General features: G+C 51.7%; 1 protein-coding gene and 1 long non-coding RNA gene across 8 annotated transcripts; one reads left to right on the top strand and one right to left on the bottom strand.

Annotated features, from left to right (window-relative positions):
- Positions 1 to 734: 734 nt before the first annotated feature.
- Positions 735 to 15,607, bottom strand: BUD23 (BUD23 rRNA methyltransferase and ribosome maturation factor). Of its 7 annotated transcripts, none has more exons than XM_077995240.1 (12): positions 15,531 to 15,607; positions 15,203 to 15,430; positions 12,502 to 12,597; positions 12,333 to 12,415; positions 12,133 to 12,229; positions 8,587 to 8,683; positions 6,668 to 6,718; positions 5,911 to 5,996; positions 5,661 to 5,706; positions 5,281 to 5,339; positions 1,249 to 1,338; positions 735 to 1,109 (listed from the first exon to the last, which is right to left on the bottom strand). In XM_077995240.1, exons 2-12 carry the CDS (start codon positions 15,424 to 15,426, stop codon positions 1,055 to 1,057), a joined length of 984 nt encoding a protein of 327 aa, XP_077851366.1. In that variant the 5' UTR covers positions 15,427 to 15,430; positions 15,531 to 15,607; the 3' UTR covers positions 735 to 1,054.
- On the top strand, positions 1,284 to 15,454 carry LOC144339753 (uncharacterized). Its single transcript, XR_013415128.1, has 4 exons — positions 1,284 to 1,416; positions 2,263 to 2,370; positions 2,484 to 3,420; positions 14,902 to 15,454. It is a non-coding gene; the product is annotated as an uncharacterized LOC144339753 (long non-coding RNA).
- Positions 15,608 to 15,636: the final 29 nt, after the last annotated feature.

The following is a 15,636-nucleotide window of genomic DNA, read 5'->3' as shown; positions in this document are numbered from 1 at the left end:
GACCTGTCTCCCACCATACAGTGGAAAACATCCAGGCCTTACTCCCTGATAACAGGCCCAGAGGCCACACTCGAGGCCTGGAATCTGACACCTGCAGGAGACCCCACTGCAGGGCTTGGATCCTCAGGCCCCAAGCCTCACCCCTCTCCCAGACACCCGGCCCCTCGGGCCCCTGCACCAACTGCCTAATGTCTTAAGCTGCCGAACACCTGATCCAGCTCTGTAGTGCAATGCCCAAGATCTTGCCTCTTCCCACATGCACAAGGCTCAGGCAAACCATTCCACCTCCTCTCCTATCACAGCCTGCCGGGCAACCCCACACCGCCCCAGAGCAGTGGACCCGCCCTTTCCCACCACCAATGACGGCCGAGAGATCGGCCCAAGACATCTGAGCGCTGGGCTGGTCGGCAGCTGACCGTGCAGCAGCTCAGTGCCACAGTTCAGGCCGGGGCCACTGGACTGGCAAGGCCTTCACAGGAAGGGAAGCCAGAGACTGGCCAGCAGGCACCACAAACACATTTCATCCGGGCCCTCTTCCCAACTTCGCTTGCTGTGATTATGGTATAGTTATGTATGAGCCCCAAATTAAAGGACTCTGTTCCTTGCAAATGGAAAGAATGCTTTCATGCACGTTAAGTTTTTTTAAACCTGATTCCTGCCTGGGGAGTTAAGCAGTAGCCCACCAGGAGGAACCGGAGTTTGGTGAGAATCACAGAGCTGGGAGATGCCAGAGCTCCACAAAAGGAATTTTTATTTCTTGCTTTTAAACAAAATAAGATGCTCAGAGCTTCCCCCCTCCCCCCCAGAAACGAAGTCTCATTATGTTGCCCAGGCACGTCTTAAACTCCTGGCCTCAAATGATCCTCCCGCCTCAGCCTCCCAAGGTGCTGGGATTACAGGTGTGAGCCACCACGCCTGGCCCAGAGTACTTTTTTTTTTTTTTAACTGCAGAAAACATTTTCAGAACTTTAGAACTTTTCTAAAATACTACTTTGTCAGCTGAACAATATAGAAAAGTACAGAGGCAAGTGCCTGTCCAGAACTGTGTGGTGACTTAGAAGCGGGGCTTGCGCTTGCGGCCGGTGTACTGGGTGTCAGGTCTGACTTCCCTGTGCAAAAAAGCAATAGGATAGTCTCAGAAAAAAAGATCAAAGCAGCCCTGGACCCTTCAAATGCAGGGGAGCTCTTAGTGGCAACAGGCATCCACCCCCCCCCACCCACCCTGCCAGCTCCCAGGCTGGCACTCACCTGCCCTGGCGCCTGTGCCGCTCCTTCTTCTCCAGCACCCATGCCCGGCTCTTCCTCACCATTCCCCGCCGCGACATCCTGAATGGGACCCTGTGGTGGAGACACAGCAATGAGCTGATGGATGGCTGATGGATGGGGCTGCCCAGCTGGCCCCCACTTGAATCCATGGCAAGCTTACCTCTGAATCTGGTGGCCTCAGATGCCCCTTCCCTCAAATGCTCCACCTTCCCTACAACACAAGTCCCCACTCTGGACACCCTCCTTCCCAATAACATCCACCCGGGCCACAGAGGTTGTTGGGTGGGGAGAGGAGAGGGCTGGGCCAGGCATGGAGATCTCAATGCCAGCAAGCAGTCTGTTCCCTCTTTGGGAAGCAGCTAAGCAGCAGTAAGCAGGCCGCTTTCTACCAATGCAGTGACACATCATCACCTGAACTTCAAGAGCACAGTGGATAGTTCACGGCAGGAGCTTAGGGTCCACAGCTCGGGGGCAGGAAGACAGGGATGGAAAGGAGAGGCTGAAAAGGAAGGACTGAGGGGCATGAAGGAAGAAGGAAAGAGGGCTGGGGTAACCCCGAACACCCCTGTGACCATCCGTAGAAACCAGAGACAGGGCAAGCCAAGGAGCTGCCATTTGGGTGCCTGAGCCTGATGGGCCAGCACAAAGCAGGAGCAGTTGCAGAGCAGGACTGGGGACACAGGAGTCATCATCTCAAGGTTCTACAAGGAGTACAAAGCAAGGGCAGAGTGGCAAAGAGGGGCCAACAGGTGGGCCATGGGAGAAGCAGCAAGGGGGAAAGTCATCAAGGGAGCTAAAGGGAGGAGGTGAAGACAGGGAGTGCCCCAAAGCACAGGTCCCAAGAGAAGTGGGGGTCCAGCCCTGCAGGAGGCACGAGAGGCGTGGGAGGGAGGAGGCCAGGAGGGAAGAAGCAACAGGCCAAAAAGGGAGCCTGGAGACTGATTAGGTAAAGGCTTAAAAGACTTCTTAATTCACCTATTTATTTAAAATAAACAGGTGTCCCGAATGTGATTAGACTGAGGTGACAGTAACAGAAGCCCTTCCCTGCTCTCTACCTCATCTGAGGAACTGAAAATGTGAGCCTACAGAACAAGGGATGGCAAGGTATGTGCTGGGCACCCTGAACACACTGCCAAGATGGGTGGCACTACCCCCACTTTTCAGATAGCTGAGGAATGGATGCTCACGTCATTCAGCTTACCCGTGTTTACTTTTAGGACATGTCGTCTGAAGACCCCAGTGTGAGGACAAAAGGGATCCTAAGATGCATGGAGTAGATGAGGCAATGTGTACCTCCCCTGTGAGGAAGGAGATGGGAGTGCACCCTGGGAGCACAAGATGGACCCCTGAGAGAAGAGGTCATCCAGAAGGGCCCCAGCTGCCCATGGGGAATGAACTAGGGAAGCTAAGGGAAATGAGCAAAGACCCAAGGGGTCAGGCAGCATAAACCTATGGTGGACGCAAGGAACATGCCTGGCTGTGTCCAGCTGTGGGCCTTCCCCACATGTGCATTTGGGGCTCATTTTTCCTCTTAAATGTCTTAAAGGTCTTAAGACCTTTCCCTCATGTCAACTGGAACTCAGAAATAACCTCCCTCTTCACTACCTTATCATCAACTATTCATTCAGAAAAATACTGAGCACTTTTTACTAACAAGACACTATTGTCAACGTCAGGGATACAATACCAGTCCTCAGCAAGTTTTCATTCTAGCTGGAGATACAAAGAGTAACCAAGTCAACTGGTATGTATGACTTAGAGCAGCGAAGGGTGTTAAGGAAAATCAACCCGAGCTGGGAGCGGAACTGCAAGGAAGACACTGAAAGAGTAATGTCAAGATACAACTTACATTTTAGAAAAAGAGAAAAAGACCAGTCTTGCTGCTATGCAGAAAATAATCTGCAAGAAGCAAAGACTGCAAAGGCAGGGAGACAAGATAGGCAGCTGTTTCAGCAATCCAGGCTAGGCGTAGTGCTGGATTAGGCTCTGCTGGATTAGACTGCTGGAAGCAGGGAGGGCCAGCACGGGGATACACACTGAGGGACGGACAGCAGGGCTCAATGACAGGCTGACGGGATGTGAAATGTAGGGAGACAGGAATGATCAAGAATGGCAAAGAATGGAGGATGAGGCTGGGCACAGTAGTTCACGCCTGTAATCCCAGCACTTTGGGAGGCCAAGGCAGGCAAATCACGAGGTCAGGAGTTCAAGACCAGCCTGGCCAACATGGCGAAACCCCCTCTCTACCAAAAATACAAAAAATTAGCTGGGCGTAATGGTGGGCGCCTGCAATCCCAGCTACTCGGGAGGCTGAGGCAGGAGAATTGCTTGAACCTGGGAGGCGAAGGTTGCAGTGAGTTGAGATCGAGCCACAGCACTCCAGCCCGGATGACAGACTGAGACCTCATCTCAAAAAAAAAAAAAAATGGAGGATGGCCAGGCATGGTGGCTCACATCAGTCATCCCAGAACTTCGGGAGGCTGAAACGGGGCTCGCTTGAGGCCAGGAGTTCAAGACCAGACTGCACAACACGGCAAGACCCCATCTCTACCAAAAACTTTAAAAATTAACCAGGTATGGTGGCATGCACTTATAGTCTCAGCTACTTGGGAGGCTGAGGCAGGAGGATCATTTGAGCCCAGGAGTTTGAGGCTGCAGTGAGCTAAGATTCTACCACTGCACCCTAGCCTGGGTAAGAGAGCAAGACCCTGTCTCAAAAAAAAGAAAAAAAAAAAAAAAAACGCTTAGGGGATGAAGACCAAGAGCTGTTCTGTTTGAGATACCCGTGTAAAGTCCAGGTATGGACACTGAGGAGGCATTGGGAAACCCCAGGTGGCAGAGAATGAAGATACACATTTAGGAGTCAGGAACTTCTGGCTGGCATTTACACACACCACAGATAGAGAAGGGATCCAATCCAGGCTGGGCCCGGGACTCGAGGAGGAAGCAGCAGTGGACTGAGGAGCAGCCAGGAAGGCTGAGGAAACCACGACGATGGGTGGAAGGCCAAGTGAAGGAAGTGTCAAGGAGGGAGCGCGCTGCTGCCTCCGACCCTACTGAGCAGGCAGGACAAGAAAAAAGGTCAAAAGTGACCAGACGTGGCTCAACGGAAACTGGTGGTGGCCTCGACAAGAACGATTTTTGGTAAGACAGAATTGTCAGCCTGAGAAGTGGAATGAGAGAATGGCAGGAGGGAAGAAGAAAGAGGCAGGTGTTGGCCGGGCGTGGTGGCTCAAGCCTGTAATCCCAGCACTTTGGGAGGCCGAGACGGGCGGATCACGAGGTCAGGAGATCGAGACCATCCTGGCTAACACAATGAAACCCCGTCTCCACTAAAAATACAAAAAAATTAGCCGGGCGTGGTGGCGGCGCCTGTAGTCCCAGCTACTCGGGAGGCTGAGGCAGGAGAATGGCGGGAACCCGGGAGGCGGAGCTTGCAGTGAGCCGAGATTGCGCCACTGCACTCCAGCCTGGGCGACAGAGCGAGACTCCGCCTCAAAAAAAAAAAGAAAGAGGCAGGTGTGAGTTCTGCTATGAAGGCGAGCAGATCAATGGGGCGGCTAGCAGTTGTTATGGGGTTAACTAAGGGAGGAACTTTTCTAGAAAAGGAGAACTTGTGCAGCATGCCTGTGTGCTGACCGGAGTCACCCAGGAGAGTCAAGACGAGCATGCAGGAGGGAAGGGGGAGCCACGGCACCCAAGGGAGAGGGTCCCGGATGCAGGTGGAGGGCAGCATCAGGAAGGAAGGAGACAGCCTGCCAGGCGTGGCAAGAGGAAGGGGTACGTGTGGGCTCACAAAGGGAGCTCCAAGCTGCATGGCTGCCCGCAGACATCTAGGACCCCAAACTCCTAGCCCCAAACAGGCACAGTCCAAACGGGGCCTGGTGTTTCTACCACCACCTTGGTGTCCCTGCTGCATGTGACCTGAGAGGCTTGGGTGAGGGCAGAAAGTCCACGTCTAACAAATGTGGCAGCCCCCGCTGCAGCCGGGGCAGGGTTCAGCAGTTGCTTTACCTCTCATTGGTGAACACAGACTCCCTGGGTTCATCTTCATCCTGATTTTCACTCAGCCCCTGCAGGAACCAAAGTGCACTTAGGTCACCCTGAAGAGTTCTCAACCCATCTGCCCCACTCCAGAAGCCTGGGCACCCAGGCCTGAGCCCTTCCAACAGGGACAAGGTCCAGTCCCACGAGAAGGAACCGACATGCCTTTCTGGGACCTGAAGAGCAGAGGTCTCTGCCTCCGGATTCCAAAGGACATGAACACTCCAGGCTCTGCACTCTGGGGCTGGGCCCTGCTTCCCCACCAGTGTTCTCCCAGCAGGCTCTGCAGGCTGAGCCCCACTGCCTGGAAGTCAAGACACAGGCCTACTGGCAAACCCAGTGTCCCTCACCTCTGGTATAAAGGTCGAAGGCCCAGAAAACAAGCAGAGGTAGAATCTGAAAGGAGAAAGTGCAACGTGAGAACTGGTGGAGAAACCCCATAGGGAGACAAGTTCTCACCAGCCCATCTCCCCACCCCGCCTGCCTGGACCCTGGTGACCCACACCCCAACACTCCTCTGTACCACTGAGTGGCCTGAAAGGGCTATGCCACTACCCTCCCTCCTGCAGCCCAGGCAGCACACCAGCCCCCAGCGCTCACTTCTTTGCTTTGGCACTGTTAGGGTAGTCCACCACCATGCCACCGGAGAAGCCCGCCTTTGTGGCCTGGGTTGTGATCAGCTCCAACTGAAGAAAGAAAGGCAGTGGGTCATGCAGCGGAGGCGAGAGGAGCAGACAGCTTTACCTCCCTCCCCTCCTTCAGAAACCAGTCTGCCTCAGGACGAATCCTGCCTGGGAGAACTTAAGGTCGCTGTAAGCCACGTAGAGAAAAGTGCAGGCATGGCCCACACCTCGCTCAGGAGAATTACGGAACAAAGCTACTCCCCTCATTCTCACTTTCCAGCACAGGGACCCAGCTCTCCACTCAAGTTTAGGAAGGAGATGGCCACAATTGGAAGCCAAACTCATTCATGTTATTAGTCAGGGACAGCTCTTCACTTATCTTTCAACATCTACATCCTGCTCCGCCATTCCTTAATTATACATCACACAACAGACAACTGTCGGTGCCCTCTCCCCCTTCCTAAATGGCATTCACTTATTTGGTTATGGAAATTAGTCGTATCATCTTATCTATAATACCATGTCATCTGCCAAGGGAAGACATACCACCCCACCTCCGCAAATGCCACCCCCTTAGGATATCAGGTCATCAAATGTGCCATCAGGGGCCACACTAGGGTGCATGTTTTCTCCTTTTCCCGCCAATCTGCATAAGGTTCTTTGTCGCTTCCCCAGGACAGCTTACCTGTTGAGTCTCCCCGCTCCCCTGCACACCCAGTAGCCAAGGGACTCACCTGCTCTGAGTTCTCAGGGTATAGCTGCAGGACAGCTCGGGATCCCCGGACCTGAAAGAAACAGGAACATCACTGTCTTACAAATGACCACATCAGCTTAGGGCCTGGACACCCTCCCTTCCTTCATTCACCGAGTATTTCCTGAGTTTCCATTATGGATGAGGCACCTCTGTTAGGGCTGGGGATAGTCATGAACAAGAGATCAACCTGAACTTTGGAGCTCACATTTTAGTAGGGGAGGCAACTCATTCACAGTAGCAATTTTTCCTTTGTTCCAAAAAGAGGAATTGGACAAAGTGACAGTTTCCTTTCGGATAAGTTTACTTTCGGTTCCAAAAGGTCTGTTTCAGATGGACACTTGAGCAGAGATTTGAATGGAGTGAGGAGCTGGCTGTTTAAACGTAGAGGGGAAGAGCCTTCCAGCAGGGAGAAGAGGAAACATAAAGGCCCTCGGAACTACAAAATTAAGCCAGTACGCCAGGAGGAAAACTCTCATGACACACAAGACCAGTGACCAGATCGGCAGGGGCAGTCCACCCCACGCAAGACCAGCGGCCAGATCGGCAGGAGGAGTCCACTCCATGAAAGACCAGCGGCCAGAACGGCAGGGGCAGTCCACCCCACGCAAGACCAGTGGCCAGATCGGCAGGGGCAGTCCACCCCACGCAAGACCAGTGGCCAGATCGGCAGGAGGAGTTCACTCCATGAAAGACCAGCGGCCAGATCGGCAGGAGGAGTCCACTCCATGAAAGACCAGCGGCCAGATCGGCAGGGGCAGTCCACCCCACGCAAGACCAGTGGCCAGATCGGCAGGGGCAGTCCACCCCACGCAAGACCAGTGGCCAGATCGGCAGGAGGAGTTCACTCCATGAAAGACCAGCGGCCAGATCAGCAGGAGGAGTCCATTCCATGAAAGACCAGCGGCCAGCCGTCGGCAGGAGCAGTCCACCCCAGGAAAACTAGGGGTGGGCTGGACCAGGCTAAGGAGGCAAAAACCACTCAGATCCTTCAAAACGGACTCATTTTTAAGCTGGCACAGTGGCTTACACCTATAATTCCATCACTTTGGGAGGCTGATGCAGGAGGATTGCTTGAAGCCAGGAGTTTAACACCAGCCTGGGCAACATAGCTAGACACCATCTCTAAAAAAAAAGAAAGTAAAAAATTAGCCTGGCATGGTGGTGTGTGCCTGTAGCCCAAGCTACTTGAGAAGCTGAGACCAAGATTTCGAGGGCGCACTGAGCTACCATCATACCACTGCACTCCATCCCAGGCAACAGAGCAAAAGTCTGTCTCAAAAAACAAGTAAGATTTAAAAAGAACTCATTTTTAGGACTTAAAATCTCAGACTATCATCTAATCCTAGTGAACAACTGAAATTAACATCATTAGTTAAAAAGGCAAGATAAAGCTAATATAGGCTCTCTCTGCGGTAAATAACTATCCTGTTCCCCATCCGAGGAAAAGGATCAGAATCAGGTGGAGGGAGAAGTGAGGAGTCAGAAGCATGTGGGCACTTTGGAAGGTACCCCTCTGGATGGTCTCAACACGACATCTCTTGTCCTCACTCTGCTCAGTCCATGCCCCCAAACCAACTTCTGATCCCCAAACCAACTTCTCATTAAAACTCAGAGTAATAGACATAGGAATACCAATCAACAGAAGTAGGCCCTATTACAAGTTACTAAATTGGTCTCCGATTTTGCCATCAGTGACTTCTGGGTTTGATTAGCGTATATCAGTCCACTGAGCTTGAACTTCTTTAGGCTGAGAACCTGGACAGAAGCAACCACAGTAAGGTCCTGCGGTCCCATATGAGTAGCGTTCCCATCATGGGACACCTCAATTTCCTCACTCTACCTGCAGGGCTACGGAGGGACAGGCAGCTAACCCAGATGGGGAGAAGATCTTATACTCACGAGAACAGAAAAAAGAGAAGCAAAAAAGCAGTACAGGCGCTTGGCAGGGTTTTCAGACTTCTTGTTAGCATTACACAGCCACTGCACAGCAGAAATGCTAAAAAGGAACGGACCTAGTCAGGCAAGGGAGCAATCCACATTGCTCCCCTCACCGCTTCAAGCTTCTCGACATCATCCGTCTTGGATCTCCAAGAGAAACCCCTCCTCCCACAGCTTCCCTTCTTAGAAAGTGCAGGTTCAGGCCACGTACAGTGGCTCACGCCCTGTAATCCCAGCATTTTCTGAGGCCAAGACAAAATTGCCTGAGGCCAGGAGTTCAAAACCAGCCTGGACAACATAGCAAGACCCCATCTCTACTCAAAAGTATTTTAAAGTTTAAAAATTTAAAGACAAAGAAAAAAGTGCAGGTATACTGCAGGTCATGATTCTACAACACTGGGAAAATAGGACATACAGAAGGACAGCATTCATGTCCCTCAGTCAGTCCCAGAAACCTTTCCTCAACCTTGTTTCCATCTGCATCTCAACTTGAGAATTCCTCCGTGTCAAGACTGTCTGCCCACACACCACTCTCCTTGTTCCCTTCCTCCAATCCAAGGAAACAGGCTTTAGACTATTCACACACACACAGCCACCCCATCACCCTTCCTCTTAAATCACTCCCTTCCACTCTACCTGTTAAATGTTTTCACAACCCCCAGATTTAAAACCTCAAGCGGCCGAGCACGGTGGCTCACACTTGTAATCCCACTATTTTGGGAGACTGAGGCAGGTGGATCACCTGAAGTCAGGAGTTTGAGGCCAGCCAGACCAATACGGTGAAACCCGGTTGCTACTAAAAATACAAAAATTAGCTCGGCGTGGTGGCATGTGCCTGTAATCCCAGCTACTCAGGAGGCTGAGGCAGAAGAATCACTTGAACCCAGGAGGCGGAGTTTGCAATAAGCTGAGATTGTACCACTGCACTCCAGCCTGGGCAACAGAGCAAGACTCCATCTCAAAAAATAAACTAAAAAAACCCTCAAGCAGTCACTATGTCTTCCTTCCTGCCCTTCCCCTCCCTCTGCTGTACACACACATGCAGAGCCCTACCTCCACTCCCACAGCCTCTCCCAACTTTCACGTCCCCCCACCAATGCTCAGCGCTACCAGCTCAAATGTTTCCACCTAACTCCCTCTCCTCTTCCATCTGAAAATCACCTTCCTTAAACACACATCTGATCCCGTCACCTGCCAACTCCCCATCATCCATCAAGCCCAAACTTCTTAGGACATACTTAAGTGCCTTCTAGGAACCAACCACACACAACGCCATCTTCTGTGGAATCTCTCATTCATCACTCTCATCTCAGACCCTTTTCCCACTAGCGTCAGTGCCTCTGCCCACTGTTCCCTCACTCGGAAACCCTCTCCTTGACTATCCAAATTCCTCCCAGCCTTCAAGGTGCAGCCCCTCCACCCAAGGCTTTCCTGTGCTCTGGCAGCCCACAACTCTCTAGGGCACACACCACTCACGGCCTTATATTCAGTTGCCTGGTCCAAGTCCTAAAGCACCTAATAAACCGTGGAGAGTATTAAACAGAGAGACTGTTTCATATCTCCGTACTTCACAGCAACTTGTATGTCTTATATGTAGCAAACGTTTACAAAAGAAAGTCTGGGCCGTGAGTGGTGGCTCACACCTGTAATCCCAGCACTTTGGGAGGCTGAGGCAGGGGGATCACAAAGTCAGGAGTTCAGTACCAGCCTGGCCAACATGATGAAACCCCGTCTCCACGAAAATACAAAATCAGCCGAGCATAGTGGTGAGCGCCTGTAATCCCAGCTACTCAGGAGGCTGAGGCAGGAGAATTGCTTGAACCCGGGAGGCGGAGGTTGCAGTGAGCTGAGATCGTGCCACTGCACTCCAGCCTGGGCAATAGAGTGAGACTCCATCTCCAAAAAAAAAAGTGTGCTATACCACTTCACCTCTCCCCCAAGAGAGACAAAACTGACCACCCCCCTTCCGAAACATACAGACCATACTGCTGGCCTTCGGCTTTTCACAGCTTAGAACACCTCACCAGACCATTACCAAAAAGCATCTGCTACCCTTGAAATTATTCCCCAACTCCTCTGGGTCTTGTTCCAAGATGTAAAAGGAAAATCTTCTAATCCAAATTTTTACCTCTCACCTGGCTCCCCACTTCACATCCTCACCACTCAACCTAGGGTAACCAAAGGAGGTCTCCCCTATTTTCTTACCTTCACTCTCACACTGCACCAAAAACTACACAGAACTGATTGCAGCAGCCTAAGGAAAACGTAATCAATTTTAACGCTCTAAGATCTGTTATCAAAGTGCTATGCCGATGTTTAATCCAACCCTGATTACAGAGAAAGGACTCTGGAGCACTGAAGAGATTAGAGCAAGCCCCGCCGCTCTCCACCAGAGTTATTTGTTGGCAAATAAAGATGGCTGTTGGGGCCCACAAGATGTCTGCTAAATGGCTGCTAGAGGCTAAAAGACCACCTCCCCTCCCCCACCAGACACACAAAGCCAACATAGAATCCGTACCAGTGGTGCCTGAACCCGGCAATGCAAAATAATCACAATAGTAGACAAGTTTTACTTTTGAGATGAAGTCTTGCTCTGTCGCCCAGGCTGGAAGTGCAATGGTGTGGTCTTGACTCACTGCAACCTCTGCCTCCCAGGTTCAAGCAATTCTCCTGTCTCAGCCTCCTGAGTAGCTAGCTGGGACTACAGGTGCCCACCACCGTGCCTGGCTTTTTAGTAGAGACTGGGTTTCACTGTGTTGGCCAGACTGAAAAGTTTTAGAATCCAAAAAAATACACTCTTAGGCCTTATTCTAACCTTGTAAATCTGAAAATCCCATGGGATGTGTATTTGTAAATATCTGCGTGACTGCTGCACAGCCAGGTTTGGGAAGCACTGGCCTGCAAGACTAAAAGCAGGAAGTGGCCGGGATGGCTCACACCTGTAATTTCCAGCATTTTGGGAGGCCCAAGTGGGTGGATCACCTGGGCAACATGGCATCTCTACAACAAATACAAAAAAAAAGTAAGCTGATCACGGTGGCTCACACCTGTAATCCCAGCACTTTGAGAGGCCGAGGCGGGTGGATCACGAGGTCAGGAGATTGAAACCATCCCAGCCAACATGGTGAAACCCTGTCTCCATTAAAAATACGAAAATTAGCTGGGTGTGGTGGCACGCTCCTGTAATCCCAGCTACTTGGGAGGCTGAGACAGGAGAATCACTTGAGCCTGGGAGGCAGAGGTTGCAGTGAGCCCAGATCACACCACTGTACTCCAGCCTGGTGACAGAGCAAGACTCCGTCTCAACAGAAAAAAAAAAAATTAGCTACGTATGGTGGCATGGGCCTGTAGTCCCAGCTACTCAGGAGGCTGAGGTGGGCAGATCACCTGAACCCAGGAGGTGGAGGCTGCAGTGTGAGCCGTAATCACAGACACTGCACTAGAGCCTAAATGACAGACTGAGACCCTGTCTCTGAATAAATAAAAGCAGGAAGTGAAGACCCTCACCTGATGCAACCGTCAAATGTGCCCGGCTTGAATGGGATGCCCTGGCCCATATCCCCCAGGAGTAGGTCTCCCTCTATCTCTCGGTCCACGGCTTCATCTACGTTAGAGAAAAGGCAATCAGAGAAAGAGACAATACCTGTGGCTTCTCCACACCCACCCATCAGGGTAATCCACCCTGGTGCCAGACAGGACATACATACCCAGCATGGCAGGGCTGATATCCAGGCCCACCCAATAGTGCCCTTCATCTGAGAGATAACTTCCACTCAGCCCAGTGCCACAGCTGGAAGACACGATCATAGACTCACGGTCAGTTTGCAAAGGTACTTCACCACCTTAGACAATCTGAACCAGGCCCCAGAATCTCACCCAATATCCAGCAGGTAACAGGGCTTATTCTCTGGCAGATAAAGAAGCTCCAGTGCTCGCCCAGCCATCCTGGTCTGGATATCAATCATCCGTGAGCTGGGAAGGCAGAAACACAAGTGGACATGGTAAAGGAGTTCTGGGTGAATACCTCCCCCAGACCAAATAAAAAAAAAAAAGCCAAGTTAAAAAAAAAAAAAGGATCAATCATCCCAAGGTACTCTTTTCTGACCCCTTCTAAGTTGAGATCAACAAATTCAACTATTTAAAAGTGACCCCCAAATTCCATGTAATTCAGGACCATGTTATTTTGTGGTAACAAATTATCACTGTACCAGCTGCCAAGCAGATGTGTAAAAAGCAAATCACTTTCCTAATAATAAACAACCATTGGGATCTGCAACTCTATTAGGCTGGGCTGCTCTAGCATTTGTTGAAAACATTTTCTACAAGAATTATCCTCCATAGTTTCTCTCATCTAGAAGGATCAATAATGCACAAAAACCTACAGAAGCACAGTCCATGAGAAACACAACACAAGCCACGTATGGCCTCCCAATAGCCAGTCAAAAAGAAACTTAAACTGGTGAAAGAAACTGGAGTCATATTTTTAACCCCATACATTTGATAATGTATTTTCTTTTTTTTTTTTTTTTTTTTTGAGACGGAGTCTCGCTCTGTCACCCAGGCTGGAGTGCAGTGGCCGGATCTCAGCTCACTGCAAGCTCCGCCTCCCGGGTTTACGCCATTCTCCTGCCTCAGCCTCCCGAGTAGCTGGGACTACAGGCGCCCGCCACCTCGCCCGGCTAGTTTTTTGTATTTTTTAGTAGAGACGGGGTTTCACCGTGTTATCCAGGACGGTCTCGATCTCCGGACCTCGTGATCCGCCCGTCTGGGCCTCCCTAAGTGCTGGGATTACAGGCTTGAGCCACCGCGCCCGGCCGATAATGTATTTTCTTTAACCCAATATGTTCAAAGTACCACTTCAACATATAATCGACATAAAAAGTCAGCAGTAAGGACCGGGCCTGGTGGCTCACGCCTATAATCCCAGTACTTTGGCAGGTCAAGGCAGACGGATCCCGTGAGCAACTTACCAGATCCTTGGGCAACGCAGCAAAACCCCCTCTACACAAAAAAATTACACCAACTAGCCGGGCGTGAAGTGGTGCGCCTGTAGTTCCCAACTACAGGCGAGGTTGCAGCCACTGCAGCACTTCAGCCTGGGCGACAGAATGAGACCCTGTCTCACACACACACAAAAATATCAAGCTATTTCAGCCAGCGTGGTGGCGAGTGCCTCTAGTTCCGGCTACTGGGGAGGATGGCTTGAGGCTGCAGTCGGCAGGGATCATGCCATGGTACTCCTGCCTGGGCAACAGACAGACCCTGTCCGTAAAAAAAGAAACGGTATCCAATAGCTATTTATTGATTGACTGAGTCAGGGTCTCACTCTGTCGCCAAGGCTGGAGTACAGTGGTGCGATTGCAGCTCACTGCAACCTCTACCTCTCAGGTTCAAGAGATTCTCCTGCCTCAGCCTCCCATAGGCTGGCTAATTTTTGTATTTTCAGTAGAGATGGGATTTCACCACGTTGGCCAGGTTGGTCTCGGAATTCCCTACCTCAGGTCACCATCCGCCTCGGCCTCCCAAAGGGCTGGGATTACTGGCATGAGACCCCACGCCCAGCCAATAGCCATTTACTTAAATAGGACTAGTCTCTCAGTGAAAAAGCATGGAAAAACCACAAAATACCTTTTTTTTTTTTTTTTTTTTGAGACAAAGTCTTTCTCTGTCGCCCAGGCTGGAGTGCAGTGCCATGATGCCGGCTCACTGCAACCTCCCCGTTCCGGGTTCGAGCGAATTCTCCTGCCTCAGCCTCCCGACTAGCTGGGATTACAGAAGTCCGCCATCGCGCCCGACTAATTTTGTGTTTTTAGTAGAGCTGGGGTTTCGCCATGTTGGCCAGGCTGGTCTCGAACTCCTGACCTCAGGTGATCCGCCCGCCTCGGCCTCCCAAAGTGTTGGGATTACAGGCGTGAGCCACTGCGCCCGCCTCCGCCCCCATCTCTTTTTTTTTCTTCTTTTTTTTTTTAAAAACGAGGTGCGGTGGCTCACGCCTGCAATCCCAACAGTTCAGGAGACAAAGGCGGGAGGATCACTTGAGCCCTGGGATTGGACCACGTTGGGCAACACGGCGAGACCCCGTCGCTACAAAAAATTAAAAAAATACGCCACGCGCGGTGGCGCGCGCCTGTGGTCCCAGCTACTGGAGAGGCCGAGGGGAGCCACCACGCCCGCCTAATTTTTTTATTTCTGGGGAGAGACGGGGGCTCGCGACGTTGCCCAGGCTGGTCTCGAACTCTCAAGCTCAAGCGATCCTCCCACCTCAGCCTCCCAAAGCGCTGGGACTGCTGAGATTACAGGCGTGAGCCATCCCCACCTGGCCACAACTCTGTAGTTCGTACAAACCACCCTCTATGAAATTCAGACAATAACACACCAACGGCTGTCGCGAACATTTATTGGCAAACAAGGCGCCACGATAAGCATCCTACGGATACCAATTACTTCCTTCCCCCGACCAAGACTGACCCCAAGCCCGTACCCACCGCCCAGCGCCTCTTTTACCACATGCTTACGACAAGTTGTCACACTCGACTTTAAAAACCACCCACGGAAAAGCAAGCGCGATCACCCCTACCTCAACGCTGAGATACCGAGGCCCAGAGAGATCGGCAAAGTTGATTTACCAGAGACAGAAAAGGCACCCACCCGGGTCCTTCCCTCCCCGCACCCCCAAATTCCACGAGCTTTCTGGGTAACGCCAGCAACCGGGACAACTTGCCGCTTCCCGACCCCCGGACACCGCGCAGCACTCGGGCTCCACTCACTTGCGAACGTATTTCCGGGCTTCTTTCTCATCATAAAACTGCAAAAAAAAAAGAAAAAGAAATGGCAGGTAGTGGAGGAATTCAGACGCGGCGGCCGTAGAAGTGGGAAGAGGGGTGCCCGCGGGCCCCGGAACTTACCAGCTCCGGTGGTCCACCGTGCTCCGGACGCCGGCCGCGAGACGCCATACTCACGCCTCAGCAGCACGCCTGCGAGTGGCGTTTCCCGGAACCCGGTTTTTATGTC

This window comes from Macaca mulatta, chromosome 3 (assembly GCF_049350105.2).
Source record: "Macaca mulatta isolate MMU2019108-1 chromosome 3, T2T-MMU8v2.0, whole genome shotgun sequence".
In the NCBI taxonomy this organism is placed as follows: Eukaryota; Metazoa; Chordata; class Mammalia; order Primates; family Cercopithecidae; genus Macaca; species Macaca mulatta.
The sequence above is the reverse complement of the archived record's forward strand: the minus strand, read 5'-3'. Positions and strand labels throughout refer to the sequence as shown.

Coding starts and splice junctions, on each gene's coding strand:
- BUD23 (XM_077995240.1), bottom strand. CDS start 15,426: ATGATGAGAAAGAAGCCCGGAAATACGTTCGCAAGTGAGTGGAGCCCG. Junction 5,707..5,910: donor AACAGTGCCAAAGCAAAGAA/GTGAGCGCTGGG, acceptor TTCTCCTTTCAG/ATTCTACCTCTGCTTGTTTT. Junction 5,340..5,660: donor CTTCGACCTTTATACCAGAG/GTGAGGGACACT, acceptor TGGTTCCTGCAG/GGGCTGAGTGAAAATCAGGA.